The sequence below is a fragment of the Bos indicus genome, chromosome 19 (assembly GCF_029378745.1).
Source record: "Bos indicus isolate NIAB-ARS_2022 breed Sahiwal x Tharparkar chromosome 19, NIAB-ARS_B.indTharparkar_mat_pri_1.0, whole genome shotgun sequence".
NCBI classification, from domain to species: Eukaryota; Metazoa; Chordata; class Mammalia; order Artiodactyla; family Bovidae; genus Bos; species Bos indicus.
Window position 1 is genome coordinate 49,321,992 of NC_091778.1, and position 26,484 is coordinate 49,348,475.

Genomic DNA, 26,484 nt, shown 5'->3' on the forward strand with positions numbered 1-26,484 from the left:
TACCACCAATAAACAAAGATTTATTTGGAAATTTCCAAACCTGCCAGATGTGGCGTTTGCCAAGCCCTCGGCCCACCCTCCTTACCAGGCTCCAAAGAGCAGCAACAGTCCTCCCCGTCTCCCACTGCCCTCCACCGAGCACACTCACACCCATGCCTCGGGCCACGCCAGAGAAATTAGGGTGCCCTCTCCCTAGGAGGCGTTACCCTCTGGGCCCAAGAACCGGGGTGGCAGCCCTCTGGCATCGCAGGAGATGATGGCGGCCAGAGCCGCTTGCATAGATTGAGAAAAGAAAATAAGGAGGGACCCCCAAGTAGGGCTCCCTGAAAACCCCTAACACATCCCCATAAAAAAGTGGCTCCCGCATAGAAAATCCTGCTCCACAAATAGTGCAAATAACCCGAAGGAAAGGAAATTACCAGCAGCAAGGCTGGGCTGGTGGAATGGCAAAGAACTTTGGTTTGGAAAGGCTGGGAAGAAAGGGAGCCGTGCCCCTCTTCCTCTCCCCGCTCCCTGGAGCCAGCATGGACACTCGCCCCAAGGGGGTCTGTAAACAAGCAAAGCCAGGGGCCTTTGGTTCCAAAAGGTCTTGGTTACAATGTCAAAGCAGAGCCTCCAGGTCCTTCTCGGGCCTGCCTGCAGGGGGCATAGGAGGCTTCTCGTGAACCCAGTTAAAGCCAATGTGTAAGTAAAAGGCTTTGGAGGACCAAGCAACAAGGAATCCTATCACTACACTTAAGAAACTAAAGCCGGGGAGCCGAGGATGACTGGACGTGCCCCTCACCCCCTCGTTATCCTACGTGTCTGCGCCCCAGAGGGTGGTCCCCTTCCAGGCTGAGGGTGTGGCTCCAGTCTGGGAAGAAAAGAAGGGGTCCCTGAGCAGTTAGGTCAGGCGGATTCCCAGCACCTGTTCCAGTTCCTGCCTTCGTTGCTGCACCTGGAGGAGGGACAGACCAGCGGCTCAGGCCCGGCTGCCCACCCTGCCCTCCGGTGTGCCCTCCAGGCCAGCCAGGGCAGAGCCGCCTCACCTTGGCAAAGATGTGCCTCCCCACTGCTTCCTGGGCCCAGGGCTGGTGGTAGAAAGCTGCTCGTCTCTCCTCCTCCGGGTTCCCAATCACATCAGTGATGATCTGTAGAGCGCCAGGAGGAGAGCTGAACACGATTCCCACCCCTGAGCCAGAAGAAGGGTGCTGGGGACAGAACCCCCAGAGCTTAACGTGGGATCACCCTCAGGAAAAAGGGGCACACCTTGAGGTCCCGGCGCTGGGAACGGAGCCACTCCTGGATGAAGTCCTGGGGGTCAGTGCTAAAACTGAGCATGAAATCCCTCTGGGTCTTCAGCTGGTTGATGGACTCAATAGTCTCGTGGATCTGGGCAAAGGGGTACATGTCAGACTGGCTCCCACCCCGACAAGATCCGCTTCCAGCCCCAACCCCAAAGGACTCAGGTCTCATCCCAAGGTGCTATATAAATGGAAATGCCCGACACCTGCCCACGCTCACTGGGGCCCAGAGGAGGTTGGGGCCCACCTTGACATCAAGGGAGGCGATCTCCTGCTGATTGGTGGTAGAGGCCAGAAAATTGCTCATCTGGGCCTTGAGCGGGTCATCCACCTCCACATCAATGTCGTAACAGGCTGTCTTCTTCTGGTCGTTAGGGTCCACGCTACACGGCACACGGGAGAGGGAGCTAACTTCCCTCCCACCCGCCCGGGGCCAAACCACACACACCCAGGGAGCAAGAAACCAAACGTGCTGCTTTGCTTTGGCTTTAATTCAAGCCAAAGGTAAACTGCCCTGCGAGCAGCCTTCCTCCCCTTCCCGTTTACCTGATGACGTGGTTGATGACAATGGGGTCTGGATGCTGCAGCAACCCCGCCAGCTTCATGGGAATCTCAGAGAAACGTAGTCGGCCGCAGCTGAAGATCTGGGGAGGGCGCCAGAGGGTGGGTGACGCCCTGGCGGGCACACGGGGCAGTGGCCCGTCCCGGGGCGGTGTGGCGCGACAGCAAGGCGGGGGCCGGTGGGGAGGGGGCGGTGTCCCCGCTAACCTGGCGGAAGTAGCGGTTGCAGTTGATGTACTCGCGCTCGTGGCCGTCCTGCAGCTGGTTGTGTTTGATGTAGAGCCACAGGGCCTGCATGATGGCAGCCCTCGTCTGCGTGTGCACCCCTAGCAGCCTCGCCAGGCGGGGGTCCAGCTTGTACTGCGGGGGCTGGCATGGACAGACAGGAGTCAGAGGAGGGAAAAAAAAAAACCAAAGCAGACTAGGGCAGGGACAGGAAGGGTTTACGATAGGCACCTGCCCCTAGCCCCAGACGAGAGTCCCCGCGACCCCAGACGTGGCCTCAGGGCACTTGTCACCTGATGATCCAGCATGAGCAGGAGGGTGCACTTGACGTTCAGGTCTCCGGGCCGTTTCACCTGGAAGCCATCTGTCTCCTGGGTGGTGGGCATCCGGTGCCACTGGCAGGAGGAAGGGGAGTCAAGCTCATCACCAAAGGGGCGGGCAACATACGCACCTGGCCCTGCGAGGGGACTGAGGCCATTTCTCTGCCCACCTGGCACGGCACCCTGTGCTCCCGAGCCCCAGGCCCGCTCTCACCTCCACCAGGTGGTTGTCAGGCCCGTACAGTTCCTTGTCCAGCTCGATGACAAGGCTCTTAAAGAAGGAAGAAAACTTCCGCTTCTGTTTACTAGGCTGGGGATGTAAAGAGGGTGAGACGCGTGCCGCTGAAGGTTCGAGCCTAAGCCACATACTAAGCCCTGAACAGAGGAGTACTGTTTCAGTCCTAAAGCTCAGGGTACTGAGGATTCTCAGGCCCCAAAAGAAGCGGGGAAAAGTGAGACCTGAGGCACGGAAAGGGGCCTGAGGCAGCCCCGCTGTCAGTCAGTAAAGGACCGGAATTAGCAAGGGCACCCCTTCCTCAGGACACTCTATTGCCATCTGCAGGAACACCACTGTAACAACCACACAAACCTCCCACCTCTGGACTGGGTGCTGTGCCCTCTCCCTCCAGCAGGATGACCCCGGAAGTGCCCAAGTGTCTGGCCCAAGTCTGAGACCCACACACACCACCGCCCCTCCAGACACCTCCTTCCCCAACTCACATCGTCCAGCAGTTTTCCCTCTACTCGGAGTTCCCAGGAAGCCACCTTGTCCCCTGCAGGGGTTCCTCCGGGGGTCCCTGTGGTTCCTGCAGTGTCACCTTCTGCCTTGCTGGGACTGAATGTATTGGAAATATAGATCCGCAGCTTTCGTTTTTGCTAAAGAAAGACAACAGGTTAACTAGACAGTGACCAGCTGCTACCCAATCCTCCCGTCTGAACTCGTCTCACACCTATACAGAGGGCTGTGGGTCAGGCCCCTAGTGAGGCCCTGGGAACTGGGCGAGGATATCTCATCCCTCACCTTCAAGGGACTCACAACTTTACGGGGAAACAGATGCAGTACCAACAGGTCCAATACAGGGGATCGGTGGTATGACAGACGCACAGAGGGTGCTATCAGAAGTCGCTGGCTCATAGTTTAAGTGAAACTCAAACACTCATCATGGCCACAGAACATCATCTCCTGGAAAGCCTCCACCATTCAAGGAACTGTTATCTAGATAAAATTTCTCTAGGGACAGGGAAGAAGACAGGAACTATCCTTATCTACCCTCCAGCTTTGCCTTTCAAACGTCTGACCATGATGTATAATATTAATGCTTTAAATTACGATCCAGGATCTGCACATATATGCAAATACATAAAACAAAAATGTCATAATTCCTTTGCTACTGTGAAGTTTTATCATTTCTACAACCCTAATGTTCCATTAAAAACAGGCTGGCCTCACCACATTAAAGCAAATTCATGCTAAATGGGCTGTATCCTATAGTATAAAACATCCTGCTCTAGCCCATCTGAGACCCTCACTTGGCCCCTGGAAAACAAGGCCAGGGAGAGGGAGAGAAGCTTGGCAAGGCCCAGGAGCGGCTGGGGCTGCACACACCGTCAGAGGCTTTTTGATGGCCTCCTGGATCTCCATCCGCTTTCTAGCAATGGTCTGGTCCAGCTTCCGTTCAAAAGCCAAGAGGTCCATGTACGCCTGAGACTCTGGAACAAGCTCCCGAATCTGGAGGTGTGGAGGGAGCAAGGATCCATCAGCTCATTTCAGCTGCAGCTCTGGCTCCTTCCTCACTTCCTCCCTCACCCCAAGGTGAGGGGAGACTGAGTCCACCCTCAGCCAACCAGCCCTTGGGTGGGCCTCGTAGGCCCTCTCCCAACATACTCACTCGCTGAGGTAGAACTTTATCTGCCATCTTCCTCCTCTTTAACCTAAGAGGACAGAAACCCAATGAAGAGGTCCATGGTCCAAAGGACCTCCCCGCCTCCCCACCGCTCCAGTCCCCAGGACCTTCCCAAGACAACCAGGAGTCTTCCTCAGTCATCACAGCCCTTAGGACACGCGGAAACCCTGTTACTGCCAGAGCTACGCTAGAAGGGAAGAAGAAACAGGATGGTCTTACCCCCGGCGCTGGGCAGGCATCGGGGGCTGGGCCTGAGGCACAAGCAGGCGTTTTCGGAACGGGTCCATCATGGTGGGTGGCATGCCAGGTCGAAGTGGAGCAGCTGTGCCAAAGGGGGAGCCGGCAGGGGGTCCCACCTGCAAGCCAGCCATGGGCATCCGGCTCCCTGGGGACATGCCAGGCCGCTGGGGGAAGTGAGCCAATGGGGATGCATAGGTCAGGGGTGGGGCCCAACGGGGCCCGTAACCCATTCCTTCCATCCCTCTCCTCGGCAGGGTCCAGTCCTGAGCAGCACACGGCAGGGCCGCCGAGCCCGGGCAGGAGTGCCAGGAACAAAGGGGAGCAGGCGCCTGAGAGCAGGAGTGTAAACCACACCTGCCCCGCCCCCTTCAACCGCCCTGGCAGCCGTGCCAGCGAATGAGGCCCGCAGAGCCCAGGGGGTGGGAGGAGAACCTTGCCTGAAGGGAGAAGAAGGGCCTGGGGGAGTTTTTCAGGGCCCATCGCCACTTGCAACCACCTTCTGGCCCCAGCAACACTCTGCCTGGCTCCCTGGACCAGCTGGCCTCAAGGCTCTCAGATGGTCCCACCGAGCACTCCATCCTCTCCTCCCCCAGCTTAAGGCAGAAGCCGGGGGCAGTGTTGTAGCCAGGAGGTGGGCTGTGGCTGTGATGCGAGCAGGATGATGGGGCACAGCCCCAGTGCCCGTCCCCGTCACCAGCCTGGTGGTGAGACCGAGCAGGGAACGGCAGTCCAACAGGCTGGCAGGCCCATCGGCAGCGGTACCCCAGGTGAGCAAGCTGCAACAGGATGGCTTGGAGCCTGTCCCGACGGGTGGGGGCGGCCTCAGGCAGAGTACACAGGCCATCTGGTCGCCATATGGCCCCTACTCTACTCACCATCCAGAACTGGACCCTTCTCTCACCTCCCTGCTGCCCAGCCCCCAACCTCTAGGCCTGAAGACTCCAAGGGGAAGCTGTGGCTCCCCAGTGGTCTGCGGAAGGGAGAGCAGCTGGCATCTGGCCTCTGCCTGCGGTCCGCACGCCACCTGGTGGCTGGGGCTGCTTGGCAATGCCAAGCTGGAGAATGGAGATAAGATTAGCCTGGGATGCAAGGATCAAAGTCTTAGGATCAGCAGAGGAAGCTGGGTGGGAGGTGGCTCCTCTCAAGGCCTGCAGAAGGGATTTCCCACTGAGGTCCGGCTCCCCAACATTACTGTGGAACCCACTGGGGAGGAGCCCCCACCCCCTTCCTCGTGGCTGCTGCTGCCTGCAAGGCCTGTTTGGCAGCTCTGCCTCGCACACACTGTCCCTGGCAGCTTCACAGGGCTGGCCCCAGGGCCCAGATTATGCAACCAGCACAACCAGCCAACCAAGCCAGGCTGGGTGGGGACTCACACCAAATCAAAGGACCCCCGCCCCCCCAACCCCCTTCCCCGCCAGCATCACAGAGATGAGATTCCGGCTCCAACTCTTCATCCAGCACTCATCCCACGTTCTCACCAAGGACGGTCAGATTCTTGACCAGAGGCAAACACAGAGAAAAACATAAGAAACACGACCCAAAGACAGGGGGAGGGGAAAAGGAGTGGGGTGGGAAGGAAGCGTTTGGGAGGATGGGGTTCAACGTGGGGGGCTCTGTCAGGGACCTCTGGAGTCCTGCCACAAGTCTCCTCATCAGCAGGAGGCTCCTCTGAGCTGCTGAGAGGCAAAGACAGCCTGCTTCTCTGCCTTAATGAGCCATAGCTACACAGCTAGAGATGCTAGGAAAAAAAAACTCAGGGTGGTCACAGCTGAGAGCCCGGCCCCCTCGCACCCTAGACTCCAGTGTTTCCCACCAGTGCCTGAGCTGAGGGGGTGGAACGACTGAGGCAGGGAACCTGCAGAGTGGGAGGTCCTGAGCACCACGCAGCCCGCCTAGGCAGGTGCTCCCGGAACAGGAAGTCCCAAAACCAGGCGGCACAGGCCTGGCCTAAAGGAGGCCTGCGAGGCCCCCCAGCTCGCCCAGGGCCCCAGGCTTCTCCCGAGGGGGTAAGGGGCCCCTGGAAAGGCGGCTTACAGTTCCTGCAGTCCCAGCTCAGCCTGGCCAAGCTCCACACCTGGGCTCTGAAGCACCAGTAATTCCTCCTCTTCTAAAAAACAACCCAAGACTTAAAAAAAAAAAAAAAGACCAGAGCCCTGATCTCTTAGGCTCCCTGACCCCTTTCCTGCAGCAGGGCTAGGGAGGCCTGGCTCCACGCCCTGAGCCTCAGATGTGAGCAGTAACCTCCTCTCCCTCAGCCTAGCACAGCCCATGTCCTCAATCGGACTCTGGCTCCACCGCCCACGACAGCAGGGGTGGGAGGCCAGGCTGATGCTGCCGCCTCCAGTCTGGCCCCTGGTGCCTCTGAAGGCTGGGCCTAAGGACCAAGAAGAGAACCTACCTCTGCAGACATACAAAATACCTTCAACTCTCTGGTGTGAACCCAGCAATCTGTGTTCTTTGCGGGGGGCGGGGGAGGGGGTGTAGTGGTTTTTTTTTTTTTAATTATGTTTTCATTAAGCTCCTTAGTAGACCGTGACCCACAGCTTGAAACACTCTGCAAGGAGGTGGGGTCATCACTTTCCTTCCATCAGTAAGCTCCCCTATTTGCCCCACGTGAGCTTGAGAGCCTCGCTCCTCCAGCTCACCTCACATGCCCCAGCAGAGACACACCCCCTGCTCCTCAGATCTCAAGTCCCTTCTCCCAGAAGTCACATAACTGGACTTGGAAAGAGGCCACACAGGATCCTCCTTGAAGTCAGCAGACGTGAACTGGGCCCTCCCTCCCCAGACATCTATCTTTACTTCTGCACCCCTCCCCCTACACGTACACACATGCCCCTTCCCTGGAGGAGGAGGAGGCCATGAGAAGCTGCAGGGGAAGCCCAGGGAGGCAGAGGCTCCGTGCCTTCCTCAAGGTCCCCTCTCCTGGAAGCCTGGGGTACCCAGCCAGTTCGCTCAGCCTTGCCACAGGTCCAAGGCCACTCCCTCAAAATCATCCTGGAATCCGTCCTCTCAGGGATTTCCCCAGGCTTAGGAAATTAGAGAGGTTCCTATCTGGTTCTTGGAGCCTTCCCCGGGGCCAATGGCCCCCAGGGAGGCTCCTCGGCTAACTCATCTAAGAGCTGGAATGACAGATACAGGGATCCCTCAGTGACACTCTGGGCCCATGAATCCCCTGGAGTGAGAGCAAGATGGGAAAGATGAATCCCAGCTGGAGTCTTGGGGACCAGGTCTGTCTCTGTCAATAGCCAGATCCTTGGTTCAGAGAGAAGAGGGAACATGAGGAGCAAGGAGGAAAAATCACCATCCCAGTGAAGCATCTCTTCACAAAGTGGGGACCCAGGGCTCCTACTCTATGAGGATCCACTTACGGGACCTCTACCTGGGGGCGAGAGGGAGAGGAGACATGAGAATCTCCCAGGTGCCCTGAGAGATTAGCAAGACGTCAGTGTCAAGTGCTAGGGCACACAGACTGGGATATGTCCTTGTTTAGAACCTAAAGGCTAATTAAAAGTGGAGAGGAGGGCAGGGGGAAAAGGATGAGGGCAATTCCCAAGCATTCTGGGGCAATCAGAAACAATGGACTTGGGGACTGATAAGCCCACCCCCAGTGTCAGGCTGATTCCTCACACACTGACCCCGCAGTCTCTTGATGGCCTTTGAAGCTGCAACCCGAGAAGTCCTCTGCAAAGCCAGACCCAGAAGGGGTCAGACAGAACCCTTTGAAGCAACTCTCTGCAGGCTCCTCCAGTCCCAGACCAGCAGTACTCAGTGGTGCCTCTCTGTTCCTCCAGACTAATCAACTCCTGGACACTCTGACACCAGGCAGAAAGCCAGAAAGTCTGTCCAAAATGGGCTAAGCTTTCCTCCTTCCTCAGGCCTGTCCACGACCCTCTCTGATCTAACCTAGAGGCATCCCTGTGTGAAGGTGCCAGGGCCTGGCCCAGGAGTAGATTCCCCTTGCACGGGGTGCAATCCCCACGCTCTGCCTTCTGTGCCCCTGGGAAGCCAGGCCCTTCTTCCTCCTCCTTAGCAGCTGGGAGCCATCTCAGACACGCTAAAACTCTGCCAGTTCCCAACTAGGGGGAGAAAAAAAAACCCAGAGCAGACTTGGAGTAGGACCAAGACCAGTGCAGGGTAACCCTGCTTTCTCAATGAGGGCTCTTTCCCAAAACTTTCTCATCACTTCCCAGGACCCTTTACCCGAGAATCTATACTAGATCTCTCATTCTCACTAGCTTCGACTACGCCTCCCATCTCTCACTCAGAATCCCTGTTCCAAGGAAGATCCCGAGACGCTCCCAAATGCTTCAAACCCTCCACCCGAGTCGTTCTTACATTCTCCCTCAAGTCCTCCACCACCACCTGGCCGAGCCCGAGGGTCCCCAGCCTTGCCCCCCACCATGCCCCGTGAAATCCACATGCAGAGCCTCTGTGCCCCCTATTCAGGAGGCTGCCCCAGGGCCCTCACTCGAGGCCCCCTGACCCGGGAGTGCTCGCTGCGCCACCCGCCCATCCGCCCTCCTCACCTGGTACTGCGCCGCCGGGCCCGCGGGGCCCATGGGGCGGAAGGCAGCGGCCCCGGGGCCCCCCACGCCTCCAGCCGGCCCGGGCCCCCTAAGCGCCGGTCCGGGCAGCATGCCGGGTCCCGCCGGCGGAGGCGGCGCTCCCAGGGCCGCGGCAACCGCGCCGCCGCCAGGGCTCAGCGGGGGCAGCGGGAACCCGCCCGCGCCACGGCCCGACATCGCTCCGTCCCGTCCGGCGGTGTCTCAGTCCGGACTCCGGGCTCCGCGCTGAGTTCGCTCCGCGCTGAGTTCGCTCCGCACTCCGTGCTCCGGGACTTTCCGATCTAAATTCCGGGTTCTGGGGCTTGTTGATCCGGATTCCGGGCTTTCCTAATCCAAGTTAGCGAGTTCTTCAGAAACCCACTTTGGGGCAGGGCCGATCTTGATTCCGGTCCTGCCCGGAAAATTCCGGATCCGGGATCCGCTACGGGCCCGCTGCCTCCCCGGGCCTCCGAGGTTTGGCCGCCAGCGTCCAGTTACCCAGAGGCGGTAACTAACTCCCTGCCCCGCCTAACCCAGCCCAGCACTAAGCCCCGCCTATACCTAGTCGCCCAATGCGAGGATGTCTCCTCAAATCCCGCCCCTCGCGAGACCCGCCCCCAACAGGCACCGCCCCTAACCTCCGGCCCCCGAAGCCCCGCCCACATCCCTTGGGTCGGCCCTCCACCGGAGGGGCGGGAGCGGAAGGGGCACGCGGAAATGCCGGGGGAAGGGGGGCAGAGGTCGAAGGTCAGGAGGTAAGAGTACGGTGTAAGAGTAGTTGCTGATTTCTCATCGGTGCAGTCGAATCCCCGAGGTACCGGGTCACGCTCCCTAAAAAAGTTTTGTCCTCGTTTCTACGTTTTTAGAATTAAAGACAACGAGCTTCTCTCTGCGGCAGGGCAGCTGCCAACTTGACTTTAAAAGCCAGAGCTGCCAACGGACTTGGCTGCTCCGGACCCGATCCACTGTGTGAAGGGTTGAATTGGCCAAGCGCCGAGCTCTTATCGCATATTTTGAATGTGCCTCTGCCTCCCATTAAGGAAGCCTAGTAATAACTTTAATCCACAAGAGATGTTTCTAGGCAAAGGAATTTTGCATTCCGAGAAGACTCCTAGAGTTAAATAAGGTCTGTCTCCAAGATTTATAGCGACTTTCAAAACTTCAATACTTTTTCAGAAATCAGCCCTATGTCAGAGGTACTCAAAAGTGCTTCAGCCTTGCCAGGTGTTCTGTGACTTTCCATGATACAGACCAGTGCTCCTCAAACTCTAAGGAGCATAAGAAACACCTGGGCTTTTGTTTAAAATGCAGACTATGATTCTGTAAGCTTGGGTTCTAGGCTAGGGATCAAGATTCTGCATTCTTAACAGGCTCTCAAGCAATGCTGTTGCTACTCAGTACACGAAGATAGAATTTTTCATATAAGTTCTCTGTTTTATGTTTTCATCCCCAACCAAGTCTTGCACCAAAGCACCCCAGATCCTGTTCATAGTGCAACCCTTTTTTATTAGTTCTACCCATCTCTACTTCCTGGTAGCTTTATCCTTCAGTGATAGACCCTGCTGTTGCTGCTGCTGCTCTCCTGTCTTCTCAGAGATCCCTCTCCTCTTTCTCCCTAAAAGTGGGTTACCTGCGAGTCTGAGAACAAACCACTGGAATTGTTCCACCAGGGCCCCTCCCCACCACTGCAGAGTGGGTAAAGAATTCTTGACAATGCAGTTGATGTCCATTTCAGCCCTTTCAAGCTGCTAGAGCAACAGCAGTTCCAGAGGAAGTAGTAGGGGTGAATCCGCTGGGGAGCTATTCCAGACTATCCTTGCCAAGCCACCCCCCTACACATACACACACACAACTACTGGATCCCTGTGCTGTATTCAGAAAAAGACCTCCCAAATAATTCTGGTACAACCCTCTGTGTATGTGTAAACAAGTGAATGATCTTCAAGTGCAATGAGATAAAATGATAATGTCAGCAATGAGTTAATTGCTATGAAAAAAATATCCTCAAGGTTTTAGGGGGAAAACATATATCTAAGACATGGTAGAAATTGAGAAAGATTTCCTAGACAGTAGGCAGAGAATAGCTAACATTTATTAAGCATTTACTACACATTACCTCATTTAATCCCTGCTGCTGCTACTGCTGCTAAGTCACTTCAGTCGTGTCCGACTCTGTGTGACCCCATAGACGGCAGCCCACCAGGCTCCCCCGTCCCTGGGATTCTCTAGGCAAGAACACTGGAGTGGGTTGCCATTTCTTTCTCCAATGCATGAAGTGAAAAGTGAAAGTGAAGTCGCTCAGTCGTGTTGGACTCTTAGCGACTCCATGGACTGCGGCCCACCAGGCTCCTCTGTCCATGGGATTTTCCAGGCAAGAGTATTGTAGTGGGGTGCCATTGCCTTCTCCGCATTTAATCCCTACAATGTATATAATGTAAATACTACTTTTACATTTGTTTTAGAAATCAAGGCAGAGAGATTCAGATACTTGCTTGTTCTTCCTGTGATGGTGCTGAGATTCAAATCTGGTTCTAATCTGACCTGAGAATCCACAATCCAGGCACTTACCCACTGTATATGATTTCTTGTTGGTAGTTGTTATTGTTCCATTACCTCTGGTCTGTTATTAGCTGCAGAGGAACAGTGCTCCCACATTCGTGTCTGCCATCACCTTCACTAGTGGGTTTTAAACCCACTGGGGTCCTTTGGGTTTCTCAGCGCTCTTGTGGAGAGCGGAAAGTGAGGTTGAGAGGGCTGAGCTAGGAGTTCCTCCCTTGCTCCGCCTCCATATCCCTGCTGTAACCAAGGAGCTCTACTTTTATTGTTTTTTATGTTGAGTGACCTTGAAAAGATATCTTTGGCAGAAAAGGTTTCTAAAATGTTAAAAGCCAATGGCGTACAGAAAAGTCTATAAACATGGCACAATCGACTCTTTATTCTTTGTCCTCCTCATATCTCTATAGCTTTATTCCCCAACAATATCCCATGAATTCTACCATCAAACCACACTGAACCTGCCCTTCCCTGAACATGCCTTTAATGCTGTGGTTCTTCTATGACGTCACTAAAATGTAAGCTCGTTTAAGCTGGGGACTTTTTCGCTGCTGTGTCCCCACTGCCTGGAACTATACCTGGCATAGAGTAAAGTACTCAATACATATTTATTAAGTGAGTAAGTGTTCTTCCCCAGTTCCCTGCTATGCAACAGTCTGTTTATTCTTCAAGACCAACTCAAATGTCACTGCCTCTAGAAGTCTCCATCATTTCTGATCCTCACCCACCAACACTGTAAATCTAAGAGTACTCATCCTATTGTGCTGTGACTTTTGTGTGGGGCTCCGTCTCCATCCACACACTCCTGCAGTGTGAACTCCAGGACGGTGCAGAAACAATGCCTGCTCAGGAAATAACTCTAATAAAAGTTACCTCTGCTTCCCCATCCCAGAACTCTGTTTCAAGTTGTTTCCAATCAGGAGGTAATCCATCAGGACAGAAGGTTCAGTAAAACCAGCTTAACCATAACAGTTCTGAAGGCAGGAGGAGAAGGGGATGACAGAGGATGAGATAGTTGGATGGCATCACCGATTCAGTGGACATGAGTTTGAGAAAGTTCCAGGAGATGGTGAAGGAAAGGTAAGCCTGGCATGCTCCTGTTCATGGGGTCACAAAGAGTTGGACAAGACTGAGTGACTGAACAACAACCATAATAGTTAACTTTGACTCAAATCTTTCTTGAGCTTTACAGTCTCACTCCCGTGGACGTATTGTATTGACTTGTGACCCTCCACCTGAATTCCTGGATTTTTCTTTGTTTACTCCCTACTCAGATCTTATCCTTACCTTGACTCTGATGGGTCGCCAGGGTTGATTCACTTCATACTAACTCCTGATGTTTAAGCCTTAATCATAAGCTCTTCTGATTCTGGTTAAGGCTATATTGATCCTAACTAGCTATTTAGCCTCTATTAACAAGTTGCCCTGAGTCAGGTATTGCCAGTCCCAGGAATAAAAAGCAGGTAAGAGAGAAAGAGGGGGTCTCCCAGGTAGCTCAGTGGTAAAGAATCTGCCAGCAATGCAGGAGACACGGTTTCAATTCCTGGATTGGGAAGATCCCCAAGGAAATGGCAACCTACTCCAGTATTCTTACCTGGAGAATCCCATGGACAGAGAAGCCTGGTGGGCCACAGTCCACTGGGTCACAAAAGAGTCGGACATGACTTAGCAACTAGTCAACAACAAAAGGGAGAGAGAGAGAGTCTTGAGGGATCAGGGAGGCAGCAGATTTGGAGAACATAGAAATCAAGTAAAAAAGTAGTCAAATGAGAGACACAGGTACAGGAAAGGATAGCTCTCTAGCTGGGGTTTCTTCTGCTTTTGTCAGGTTCAGACCTGCTGCTTCTATAACCCAGTCACGTGACCATGAACCACCTGAACCAAAGCAATTCTACATCTGAAGGCATGACTTCTCCACTTCCCTAGGAAAGCACCATTCATAAAAAGGAAGGGTGGGCTGGAGTGAGCTCACTTGCCAAAATTCAATTCACTAAGTGATCATTTTATAAAATTATCAGAACTTTAAGAACAGCTATATTTACATGACACAGCTATTTTTATTACATGGGATTATATAAACAACCTTAAACATGTTGAAGCTTAAAATTTTAATTGAAGAAATTAAAGTTAAGGATGATATGCTGCTGAGGAACTGGAAAAAGCATAGTAAAAATATGAGCATATGACAATATAGAAAATGACATTCAAAAGTACCTGAAAAAAGTAAGCTGAAAAAAATTCTGCCAACTATAAGTGCTGAAACTTTTATTTCTCACAAGCAGTGATTAGGAAGTTGACTTGGTACCACTTTGCAGAAACAGTTAACATAAATGAGCAAAACTATTCAAAGCCACAAAAGAGAAATGAGGGTGGCTTGAAGAGGTTACTGTGCTAGAGCTTATGAACTAGCCTTACATTTGATATGCATTAACCAGGAAAATAAATTTGTAAAGGACCAAAAACAAAAAACAGTGAACATGCTAAAAATTAGGTAAAGCAACAGAAGCATCACATCAGAAATACATTTTGCTAGAAATAACATACTAAAGTAATGTGTTAAAAAACTGAAACATTCTCACATGAAACTGAAATTTGTTTACTAATACTGAAAAAAAAATAAGAGTTTTAATGTAGAATATTAAGTATTTCTATGTGCTAAGTCGCTTCAGTTGTGTCCAACTCTTTGCAATCCTATAGACTATAACCAGCCAGGCTCTTCTATCCATGGGATTCTCCAGGCAAGAATACTGGAGTGGGTTGCCATGCCCTCTTCCAGGTGATCTTCCTGACCCAGGGATCAAACCCGAGTCTCTTATGTCTCCTGCATTGGCAGGCGGGTTCTTTACCACTAGCACGACCTGGGAAGCCCCAAATGTTTCTATAATGACTTTTTAAGACGTTTTGTTGAATTATGATTGACAATCAACTTCACATATTTAAATTGCAGCTTGATAAATTTTGATATATACTCTATTTTCATAAACTCTTTAAAAATACTTATTTTTTTAAAAATTTACTTATTTATTTAGTTGCACCGGGTGTTAATTGCGGCACAGGGGATCTTCGGTCTTTGTTGCCTCTTGCAAACTCTTTAGTTGTGGCATGTAAACTCTTCTTTGCAGCACGCGGGATCTAATCCCCAACCAGGGATTGAACCCAGGGCCCCTGCATCAGGAATGCAGAGTCTTAGCCACTGGACTACCAAGAAAGTCCCTATTTTCATAAACTCTTTAAGTTACTCTATAACTTCAGACAAACGAAATATTTCTTAAAATATTCCCATGAAAACAAAATAGAAACCTATCAATTAAAACTTCTCAGAAATCTCCAAATGCTTTAAAAACTGCTGCTGCTAAGTCACTTCAGTCGTGTCCGACTCTGTGCGACCCCATAGACGGCAGCCCACCAGGCTCCCCCGTCCCTGGGATTCTCCAGGCAAGAACAGTGGAGTGGGTTGCCATTTCCTTCTCCAATGCATGAAAGTGAAAAGTGAAAGTGAAGTCGCTCAGTAGTGTCCGACCCTCAGCGACCCCATGGACTGCAGCCTTCCAGGCTCCTCCATCCATGGGATTTTCCAGGCAAGAGTACTGGAGTGGGGTGCCATTGCCTTCTCCAAAAACTAGCCCATACAATAGTAATTGTTGGGAACTTTATGAAGAGGCAAAAGAAATACTTCTTTGAAAAACAGTGTTAGGGGTCATCCCCGTTTTGGCCTTTTGAGTCATCTGGGGTTAGGATAAGTTGAAAGTATGTGTCTGACAAGCACAAATCTTCCACTCTCTCCTACTTTTAGAGGACACCAAGGGTGGGGATGATGCACCAAGCTTGTTGCCTAAAAGAGGGTGGTGGTGATATCTTTTCTTGACAGATCCAGATTCTCATCCTCGCCCCTACCTTTGGCAACAATGGATGAGGAAGCAGAGGGAAAACGGAAAGCAGTCAAAGAGGCTGGCATCATAAAACTGGAAGTCTTCTTAAGGAGTTACGTCACACCTCCCCACAAAGAAAATTAAGGTATGAAATCACCAGTCTTCACAGACTCCTAGCTCACTCAATTACTAAATATTTAGTGCATGCTATGTGCAATCACTGTTCTGAGTGCTAAGGTGACAGCAATAAATAAGATAGATGAAAATCATGCCCTCGTGTTTTGACACAAGATTCTAGAGAGAGGAATTCCTTGGTGGTACAGTGGATAAGAATTCACTTGCCAATGCAGGGGACACGGGTTTGATCCTTGCTCGGGTAAGATCCCACAAAGATTCCACATGCCACGGAGCAACGAAGCCAGTGCGCCACAACTACTGAGCCTTCTCTCTAGAGCCCTCAAGTCACAACTACTGAGCCCATGCACCACAACTAATGAAGCCGGTGTGCCTGAGAGCCCATGCTCTGAGATGAGAAGCCCGTGCGCAAGGAAGAGTAGCCCCCGCTCATTGCAACTGGAGAAAGCCCTGGTGCAGCAATAAAGACAGAGCACAAACAAATAAAAAATAAATTATAAAAAAATATTCTAGAGAGAAAATAATAAACAGGTAAACAAACAGATATATATGGTGGTGTACTAGTGAATGTCTACCAACCATTTCTCAGAAAAATACAATCAAACCCTAATTTGTAACCTCTAACAATTTCAGTGATATGTATGTATCATACATATATGTATATATAATATACATATACTTCCATTATAATAAATAATGGAAAAGAATATGAAAAAGAATATACATAGTTTATTCTATATACATGAATATGAATATATCCAGAAACTAACACATTGTAACTCAACTATACTTCAATTAAAGAGTTTTTGGTTTTCAGGTAACCAGCCAACATCACTAAATGCAGACTTGGGAAGAGAACAGCTCACCCATTTAAGTTGGTCGCTGGATATTTAGCTCAAAGTCAGGTAGTGGTAAGTGCTATAAAGAAAAATAAAGCTCAGCAGTTTGAGTAATCAGGAAAAGCCTTTCTGAGATTGGAAAAGGAAAAAACTAATGACCATTTATTGCACACCTATGTTTAGTGTCAAAAACAATGGTAGGCACTTTCATATAAACAAACTAAACGCCACTCCTGTTGGCAGAGGAGGACACTGTAAGTTACCTACATTTCCCGTAGTCCTAAAGCTAGTAAGATATTCATGGACAAAATTGTTTAGCCTCAAAGCTTTTCTTCTATCCAACATTCTCCCTGACACTGTGAGTAGGGAAAGAGAGGAGGTAGTGGTACTAGGTAGTACTAGGGTACTAGAGAAGTAAGCGCTCCAAAAAAACCTTCCAAATCTTCAAATTTCACTCCATCAAGAAACTCAGCCCACGGCTTAGGATCAGACCAGTGGTTACAGGAGAGCCAGAGCCGCAAAAGGATGCCGAAGCAAATGGCCTAATTTCGGCTCAGGGAAAGGGTTTTGAGACACGACCCTCCGGAGACGTTCCACGTGGAAGTTGACAAAAGGGTGTCAGGGTGGAAAGAGGCAACAAAGTAAGATTTATAAGCTCACCCCAGTTTTTTTTGCTTATTGATAGGACCTGACTGGGGCAGGTGGGGAGCAAGGGCGCACGCATATTGGGTAGGAAGTGAAGCCTGAACCAATATTTCTCTCAAGCGTGTTACTTCTATGTGGGGAGTGGGCTACAGAAACGGGAGCAGGCACTGGCAGGGCATCCCTTTCCCAGTCCACCCAGGAAGAGCCGGGAAGAGTCCCAGTTGGGCTTCGTGCGAGTCACTAACTTAGACACAACGCCAAGCCCGCGCTGAGGACCAAGGCAGGAACAAAGCTGCGCGCGCAGCCCACTCCCGCGCGGGAGTCCACCTGTTCAGGCCGCACCACCCCTCGAACAGGCAGGGCTGCCTACAATCCCTTGTTTTCCTTATAGGGCCATTACTTGCTACAGCGACCGTTTACCTTTTGTTTTCACGTTGTTTTATGCAGTAAGCATTACCTTGAGTCAAATATGTGCTCTCTGCCAAGCAGGATACAGGCAACCCTACTTTCATCTTCTCCGTAACCCCCTTCGGTCGTCTTAGCTTCCTGCCTCAGCCAACCCTCGCTAAGCTTTTGCGCAAACGTCATGGGTTTCTAGGCAGAATAGGCAAATCCTCCGGCTAGGAGCGTCGTCTTGCGCCCTCGCCCGGCAGTGCCTACCAAACGGTCTGAGCGCGTGGCCGGCTCTTGAAGGCGTAGCGGGCGAAGCCGCGGAGCTGATAGAGGAGCGGCTGGAGCAGCGAGGAGCGGCCCTCAGTGAGATTTTAGGTCTTGTTTTCTTCGTTTAGATTCCTGCCGGGGTCTCCTCCCGGCTTCCTGTCAAATTTTGGGGGGTCTGACCTCGGCTTTCCTGTCAAATTTGTGGGGGTCTGACCTCTTGGCGGGCTTTGCCTCCTCACACTTGGGAATCGTTGAGGAGCGTTCACTGAGTATATTTCCCACATAGTTAAATTTTTTAAATACTATATGCTTTTAAAGGCCTTCAGGGCCTGTGGGGCAGTGCACACGCTTCTCAGGAAACTCCATCTGAGGCAGAACTGACCTTTATACTCTCTTATACGAACGATGGGCACAGCCCCTCACTCACATATTTGTCAATATATATTTAGTTCATTCGTTCATTTTATAGTCGTTGAACGTCTGTAACCGTTCTGGGTGGTTGGGATCCATCAGTGAAAAAGGCCTTGCCCTCAGAGGGCCCTTACAGTCCAGGCCGGAAGTAGACCGGACTCCCAGGCCTAACGGATCAGGAGGAGGGTGTTAGAAGGTGGTGCCGCTGAGGGAGAAGATAGCAGCCGAAGCGTCCGAGGGTGTGCTGGGATACGGCCTTGGAAGCTCGGGCTTGTGGGTCTTGTTGCAAAGATACATTGAGCTGGGTGAAGCAGTGTTCAGGGAGGAAGAAGTGAATTCCAGGCAGAGGCAAGAGAGAGTGATCAAAGAGTAGGATGTGACTCAATCTGTATAAGAAACTGCAAATACCCTTGGAATGTAAATGGATAGTGAGCATCCCAAACTTGGGCAGGAAGTCCAGTTCAGCTACACAGCCAAAGCCATCCAGCATCCCTGAAACCCTGCACTGGAAGGGCGGAGTTCTAACCACTGGACCAGGGAAGTCCCGCCCACCATTCTCCTCGCAGCCTTTTAGTGGCTGGAGTACCTGCCTGTGTACTCCCTCCCAATAGCGCTCAGCAGAGTATATTGTTATTTGTATTTACATTTGTCTTTCCCACTAACTCCCAGGAATTCTTATGTAATAGGATAAATCTTGGTAACTTCAACATCTTACTACAAGCCTGGCTCAATAATTGTTTGCAGAAAGAATGTATGAATATAAATATAAGTAGCCCCAATTGGGGATTTTGTACTTTTTTCACAGAGCTGTTATTACTCAAAACTCTTGTTTTGAGATTTCCTTCACGGTCTGATGTTACTTTATTATCTCTTCCATGATAGGACATCTTCCTTTGAAAGAGACGTTAAGTCACTCAAAGTTAAGTTTGGGGAATAAGATGAGTGAATAATATCACTTTTGCACAAAGAATAATAGAATAGCTTAATGAAGAGACTGGTGTTTCTTATGTAGCTTAAAATCTAGTTCTAGATCACTTTCCAAAAAATTTTTAAATAATGGTGTCGTTACTGGATTAAATTTATAGCCTGCAGAAGTGATTGTTTTGGATGTTAGTGTTTACTTGGGAGGGTAAATTTTGATAAGCCTATTGTTTTATGTGTGAATAAAAGAGACCGAAAAAACCCTCTTTCAGACCAGCATACAGGTAATGGTAGTCTTGTACAAAACCTAATGTATGAAAAAATGCAGAATTATAGGGCTGTCATTTGTTTATGGAATACGCATGATGTGCTAGAAACTGTGCTAGGTGCTGCAGAAGCAAGGTAATAAAATTATCTTTTGTTCTTAAGGAATTCCAGTCCCATGGATGGAGGAGCCTGGTGGGCTGCAGTCCATGGGGTCGCTGGGAGTCGGACACGACTGAGCAACTTCACTTTCACTTTTCACTTTCACTTTTCACTTTCACACAATGGAGAAGGCAGTGGCAACCCACTCCAGTGTTCTTGCCTGGAGAATCCCAGGGACGGGAGAGCCTGGTGGGCTGCCGTCTATGGGGTCGCACAGAGTCGGACACGACTGAAGTGACTTAGCAGCAGCAGCAGTACAGTTATGATTACATCATTAAAATAACCCACTGAGGTGAACTATATTTTAAGGTAGATAGCTTCAGAAATCACTTTTGGAATCAAGTGTACAGATAATGTGTAAAGGGATTATGAAGTAAAATAGCATTAGTCAAGAAATTCCTTTCTTAAAAGAAATTAGCTTGAATTGGATTTTGAAAGAAACTCTTGGTACAGATTGACAGAGAAAAGAAGTGGACGTTTAAGACTTGACTCAGCCAAAGTGTAATCCAAGTGTTGCTTGGTGAGCCTGGAGGCAGATCAGAAAGATGGATTATTTTGAGGGATATTTCATGAAGCCTGATGAAACATTTCTCCCATAAGAGAACAAGAGTCTAGTGAACATGTTTTCTTGATTCTGGGTCACTTTCCACTGGACAGGGCCAGATAAACACTGCCAAATTTCATCTCTCTAAACCTCATTTTTCATATTTCCATGCTGACAGCCATTTTCTATTGACTCAAATAGAACCAAACATGTAAACAGATAAGTGCAGCACAAACTGATACAGGAGTCTCACTTAACCTAATACCCCTTCATTATTTCCCATATTTTCCTGTTGTCTTTTTGCTGTGTACATAAACCAAACTGAAATGGATAGATGAAAGAATTTCTTTTAATACAGTCACAGCACTGATACTCTTGCTGCAGTTTCTCCAGACCCTGTAGGTTGTCAGGAAAGGAGGTAACTTTTAACAGTATCAAAGAAAGAATTTCCTACTTCCTTTTCCTCTTTATTTGGTCACTTCCTCCAGCATTGCTGCTTTCCTTCTTCCTCTCCAGCTTTTGGCCCTTCTCATCAGGATGGAAATGCTACTGTTTGGTGTCTGGGCCTTGCTGGCCTTGATCCCTGACCCAGGTGAGTCTCTTTGGAAAGGTTTCTTTAGCTTCTATGGGCATGATTTTTAGCAACACCATAGTTTCCATAGGGACACTAATGGAGAAATCAATCCCTAGAAGATGACAAGGCGGGGAATGGTGGTAGAGTCAGGATTCTAACTTGTCCTTTTAGGGCCCTTTTCTTGTCCTGTCCCCTGTTCCTGTTTATTCAGAGTGGGTTTCCTATTCTCTAACCTGTACATAGGTAGACCAGGCTCTGTATTCTCTTTAAGTCTTGTGGTCCTCACCAGAGACTTTGGCATGTCTGGTTGACCTTTTCAGGAGCCCCAGAAGAGCGATTTGAGGTTTCTGTTTGGCCAGATCAGGCCCTTGTAAAGTATGGACAGTCCCTTATGGTCAACTGCAGCACTACCTGTCCAGACCCAGGACCCGGTGGAATTGAAACCTTATTAAAGAAAACCCAGGTGGGCAAAGGGCCTCAGTGGAAGGAGTTTCTGCTGGAAGATGTCACACAGAATTCCATCCTGCAATGCTTCTTCTCTTGTGCAGGGATCCAAAAGGACATAAACCTTGGCATCACTGTGTACCGTGAGTGGAGCCGAGGGCTGGGGAGGAAGGGAAGCGAGGGGGAACGTGACTACTATGCCTTACATAGGGAATAGTTAGAGAATTTCTTTTAGGGGAGAGAATTGGGGCCCTTACTAAAGATTTTTGTCATACAGTAGGGATTCTCTAGCCAATTATTTCTGTTTCCCTTTGGTGTAGGCTTTTAAATTAGGAGCAGACCACAGAGTGCATCCTGGCATCTGGGCTTGAGAATATGTTCAGATACAAGAGGCATATGCTAATGATGCTGATCTGTAAATTACAAAAAAAAAAAGGTGTAAAATTAGTGTTGAATTGTCACAAATTCTTAGAATAAATAGGGATTAGAGAAAAGAGGGTTTTTATAGGCTGTGGTAGTTGGAGAAGTCTCCACAGAAAAGGAGGCTCTTAAACTTCACCCCTGTGTATGGTTAGGATTTGAAGTGATGGGAATGGGTAAGAAGAATCTTTCAGGTGAGCAAATAGCATCGGCAAAGATGTAGCCATGAGTGTGGCCTCTGGGGTTGGAGCTTGGTTAGCTATGGTAGAGTTTTCATGTGATGCCCAGGAGCTTCTCAGATGCTGCTCACACCTCGGAAGCACTTCGGGTAAAAGAGAGAAGCTCTCCAGAATGGCAGCAAAGGGGCCCCTCCAAAGCAAAGGGGCTCTCCAAAATGGCAAAGCAAGGGGCCTCTCAGCAGTCACATGTCTTGGCTCTGACTTTAGCCCCCTTCGATGGGAAGAAGCCTGACTCATCTCATCCAGGGCAGAGAGCTGATGCTGTTCATCAGATGGTCTAAGAGTAGCAGTCCTACCTTCTATCACAGGCTTCCTGTCCTCTTACTTTCTCTCTGGAGAGGTAAGTATCCTTCTCTCATCAAACCTATCTCTTGGTCTTAAAGAGCCACCAGAGCAGGTGATTGTGGAGCTGCAGCCTGCGTGGGTGGCCGTGGATGAAGCTTTCACGGTGACATGTCATGTGCCCAGTGTCACACCCCTGGAGAACCTCACCCTCACCCTTCTCCAGGATGACCAAGAACTACAGCGGAAGAATTTTAGGAGCTTAGCTATGGCTTCCCAGAGAGCTGAGGTCACCATCAGTGTCAAAGCCCAACGGGAGGATGACAGGTGCAATTTCTCCTGCCGTGCAGAACTGGACCTGAATTCACATGGTGGGGGGCTCTTTCACAGCAACTCAGCCCTCCAGGTACTCCGAATCTTTGGTGAGTCAGAGCCCAGGCGTGGAGGGAATCCTGGGGCTCATTTTCCTCATCTTACCTTGGCCTTTAGGACTCATTTCCCATATGGTTTAGGATATGGGTGGAAGAGTAATTGAGCTTCTTTACTTGAGTTTTAAACTCACTGTGGGGAACAGAGAGCTTTTAGCCGCACTCCCTACATTGTGGGGTCCTATACAATTTATCATGGCCTTTCTCCTTTCTTCCCTTCTCTTCGTTTCTTCGCAGAATTTTCTCAGAGCCCCCAAATCCGGGTCTCTTCACTTCTGGAGGTTGGGATGGCAGAAACGGTGAGCTGCGAGGTGGCTAGGGTGTTCCCAGCCGAAGAGGTAATGATCCACATGTTCCTGGGAGACCAGGAGCTTAGCCCCTTTCTCTTCTGGGAGGGAGACACAATATGGGCCAATGCCACCGTTCGGGCCATGGAGATTGGTGATCAGGAGCTGTCTTGCCTTACATCTCTGGGTCCAGTGGAACAGAAAACAAGCCAGCCAGTGTATGTCTATAGTAAGTGACCTGCCTCTTCCCTTCCCTTGAAGGTTCTCTGCCATTGAAAACTTCCAGAGTAAAGGCTTGGTTATTCAGCTGCAGGTGTCCCCATGAACCTTTGCTTGGTATACTCCAAAGTGAACTCTGGTCTTCATCTTTCTCAGATAAGTGCAGGGATGCATTGAGGCAGCACTTCTATCCAGCCTTCACCCTGTTTCTTTAGACCATCCTACTGACAGAGTGATTGTGGACGCTTGAACTTATTCCTAGGTACAGTGATTTGAGGTGAGAAAGAAATCCGTGAGATGAAAAGACATCTTGTTCTCCTTGCCACAGAGGCACAGCCAAATAGGCTCATGTGGCATTTGTTACAGAGAAGTTCTCAAATTTCCAAAACCATCTCATTGCTCCTGCCAGTCAGCATAGAAGCAGTAATGGTATCCAAAGCCTTTCCCTTCTTGTCTGCCTACCCGAGGGGTACCACCAGCAGCTGAGTACAGAAGTCGCTGCCAGTTTTGAGAAATATATTTGATTCTCTTTTTCCTTTCCTTACAGGCTTCCCTCCACCAATCCTAGAGATAGAAGAAATGTACCCATTGGCAGGAACAGAAATTAACGTGACCTGCTCGGGGCATATTTTAACATCCCCGAGCCCTACTCTGCGGCTTCAGGGAGCCCCAGATCTTCCTGCACCTGGGGAGCCTGCCTGGCTTTCACTTAATGCCAGTGAGGAAGATGATGGCCGGAATTTATCCTGTGAGGCCTCTTTGGAGGTTCAGGGTCAGCAGTTGAGCAAAACCACTGTGATCCAACTCCATGTCTTGTGTGAGTAGAAGCCTGATCTTTCTTGTCAAAACATGGATTGTTAGTCTCACATTTCCAGAGATCTTAGCCAATAGCTGCATTGTTAGAGTTGCCACATTTTTCTCATTAAAAAAGAAAATCAAAGGAAAAAATAAAACGTAAAGCACTGCAAGCTTACCTTACTCATGGGAAAATGAGTAGGGAGAAACCTGGGGGAAACTGGAACAAAAGAGAAAGTGATCCGGCTGAGGGCCAAAGGCTGAGAACATAGGGAGTAAAAACAGCTGAAGCCTATGCTGAGGAGGGTGATTTCTTCATGAAAACTTGTATTTTGAAAAGTAGAAAAATCCTTGTCTCTAGGTTCACCTCTACCCATGATATCCCTCACAGAGAAGCAAAGATGAGGAGCAGGGACCCCAGGACCACCACTGAACAAGCTCATTTAGTATTAACCCATTAAAATGCCCTGTTGCATCTCAGATTCATCCAAGGAGGAAAAAGTGTAGTTCAAAGCAGGGAACTGACGGTCCTCCCCTTGGGAAAGGAAGCTGTTGGGTGGAGGGGACACATCATTTGGGTTAGGGGAGGGAGAGGGAGCTAATGCATGGCGGTCATGAGGAAATGTGGCACACTGAACTGACTCCTCTGGGGACTCTCTTTCCAGACAAGCCACGATTTGAGGAATCTGGTTGCCCTGGCAACCAGACCTGGCTGGAAGGGATGGAGCAGATGCTTGCCTGTGTCCCAAAGGGAAACCCGACACCGGTCTTGATATGTACCTGGAATGGAACAGTCTTTGACCTTGAAGTACCACAGAAGGCGACCCAGAACCACTCTAGAACCTACTGCTGCACAGCCACCAACCAGCTGGGCTCTGTCAGCAAAGACGTTGCGGTCCTTGTTGAAGGTGACTGCGGCTCCCCTGCTGCCAGGCCCAGGGTGGAGATCCCTCAGGGGGTTGGGATTCTTAGGAGACAAGAAAGAGCTCAGTGGGCTGGGGAGGGTGAGGCCGACACTTAAGCCTGGTGGGCTGAGGCAGGGTGATTGTCCTGCCTGCTAACCCTCCCAGTTCTCTTGTCTTCTGTGCTTCCGCAGGACTGGATGAAGGAATCAGTTCTACCGTCTTGGTGATTATTATTGTCGCCCTTGGAGTGGGTGTGATCACCGTAGCACTGTATCTAAACTATCGGCCCTGCAAAGTGGAGAGGAGGAAATTGCCCTATAGGCAGAAGGAGAAGAACAAAGAAGAGGAAAGCCAATTTGCTGTTCAACAAGCAGAAAAGCACAATGAACATACTTGTTAATTAGAAAGTTACTTGGTTGAAGGCAACCTCTACCACTGGGGTTTCCTAAGGGAGGGAAGGAAGGAGGGGGTGGAAGAGAAAGGGAGACGTTATCTTCTGTTCTGTGGTCCCATAAAGCAATATTTCTGGTCCTCATCCTGAGGATCCAATCCAGCCACAAGCCCAGCTCCTGTAAGAATCTGGTCCCAGTGTTCAACTAGTGAGTGGGCCTTTTGCTCCTTGTGTGTTCATCAGTCCACTCTCAGATTCAGAAAAGAAGTGCCTTGTCATCCCCATTCCCACTGCCCTTTGCTCCCAAACATCAGATGGAAGAGATAGCCAGAAATATCTCTGAAATACAATGCATTTCTCATGATTTCCTCATGACTAAATGGGAACCAATTTCTTAGTCTAGGGACCAGAGTTTGAAGGTAGTCAGTACCCAGCAAAGGGCTAGGAATCAAAAGCCAGTTCCCGCCTATATATTACACATTCTGGGCTCCCCTAATGGGGAATTCAGGAATATTGGCTCCAGAGCTGAGCTTAGTAACATCATTAAGGCTCAGTGGCTAGTTAGGCTTCAACTCCCTAACCATCTGCTGCGTTTCCTAGAAGAGTATACAGATCATAAGAAATTCCACATTGGGTCAGACAAGCAGCTTTCCTAGCCCAGTGTTCTGTCCTTGAAGTGGAAGATAGAGTTCTTCCTTGAAATTGGGCTCTAAACATCTCTGAATTACTCTAGAAATCCGTTACAGAGTAAATCATCTGAGTTCATATTAAACATATTTTTTTTTACCTGTACAAGCTCTTAGGGTAGAATCCCAATGTTTATTCTACTTTTCCATATATAAGTATATATTTTTATATGTCTGCAAACTTTCCTTTAAGCTTCAGGAGGACTCCTCATATGACTGTTCACCATATGATAGAGCTTGCTTTTCTGTTCATTGGAAAGATTATATTCAACCCTTAGAGAAGATATAAATATTTCTAAAACCAGTCTTTTCTCCCAAATCAGTTATATATGGGTCACTGAAGTGTTGGATATGATAAAAATAAAAGTGATTTTACATTATCTGAAAGTAGTTTTCTTCTGTGTGTGAAAGTTTTTATTAAGTCACATAGTTGCATTTTGAGTAAAATTTCTAAGAAAAGAATGTTCATAGCCAGCCCAGGGCAGGTGGTGCAGTAGTTCAGGAAGTAGCATTTTTGGCTTGCCTTCAAAACTAAAGTTCAGACTTCCAGATAGAGGGCAACAGCCTTCCCCAAATTGAAAACACCACCTAGAAAATACAGCAACAGGCATCAAAGTAAAAATAGTTTCATTCTTCCCAGACCTTCCCTGAGTCTGAGTTGTGGATTAGGTATAAAATAATCCTTTGGTTTTTATACACACAAAGCAGTGGGGATATACTAGTGAACAAAG

The 26,484-nt window shown here is 49.7% G+C and overlaps 2 protein-coding genes across 6 annotated transcripts; one reads left to right on the forward strand and one right to left on the reverse strand.

The window, feature by feature from the left end:
* Positions 1 to 9,596, reverse strand: SMARCD2 (SWI/SNF related BAF chromatin remodeling complex subunit D2). The gene is made up of 13 exons (XM_019980583.2): positions 9,063 to 9,596; positions 4,513 to 4,697; positions 4,279 to 4,321; positions 3,996 to 4,118; positions 3,110 to 3,265; positions 2,604 to 2,699; positions 2,363 to 2,464; positions 2,052 to 2,213; positions 1,830 to 1,927; positions 1,531 to 1,666; positions 1,249 to 1,371; positions 1,029 to 1,130; positions 1 to 937 (listed from the first exon to the last, which is right to left on the reverse strand). The coding sequence occupies exons 1-13, from the start codon at positions 9,276 to 9,278 to the stop codon at positions 884 to 886; spliced, it is 1,596 nt and encodes a 531-aa protein (XP_019836142.2). The 5' UTR covers positions 9,279 to 9,596; the 3' UTR covers positions 1 to 883.
* LOC109574552 (intercellular adhesion molecule 1) lies at positions 4,944 to 26,133 on the forward strand. 5 transcript variants are annotated; one of them, XM_019982611.2, is made up of 9 exons: positions 4,944 to 5,300; positions 15,502 to 15,647; positions 20,600 to 20,675; positions 20,978 to 21,244; positions 22,144 to 22,464; positions 22,708 to 22,986; positions 23,524 to 23,793; positions 24,437 to 24,679; positions 24,868 to 26,133. In XM_019982611.2, the coding sequence occupies exons 3-9, from the start codon at positions 20,621 to 20,623 to the stop codon at positions 25,074 to 25,076; spliced, it is 1,644 nt and encodes a 547-aa protein (XP_019838170.2). In that variant the 5' UTR covers positions 4,944 to 5,300; positions 15,502 to 15,647; positions 20,600 to 20,620; the 3' UTR covers positions 25,077 to 26,133. The 5 variants fall into 5 exon arrangements, with proteins under 5 accessions (XP_019838170.2, XP_070629857.1, XP_019838169.2 ...); XM_070773756.1 differs by lacking the exon at positions 4,944 to 5,300 and adding an exon at positions 11,588 to 12,713; XM_070773757.1 differs by lacking the exons at positions 4,944 to 5,300; positions 15,502 to 15,647 and adding exons at positions 17,777 to 17,889; positions 20,442 to 20,501.
* The last annotated feature ends 351 nt before the right edge of the window (positions 26,134 to 26,484 follow it).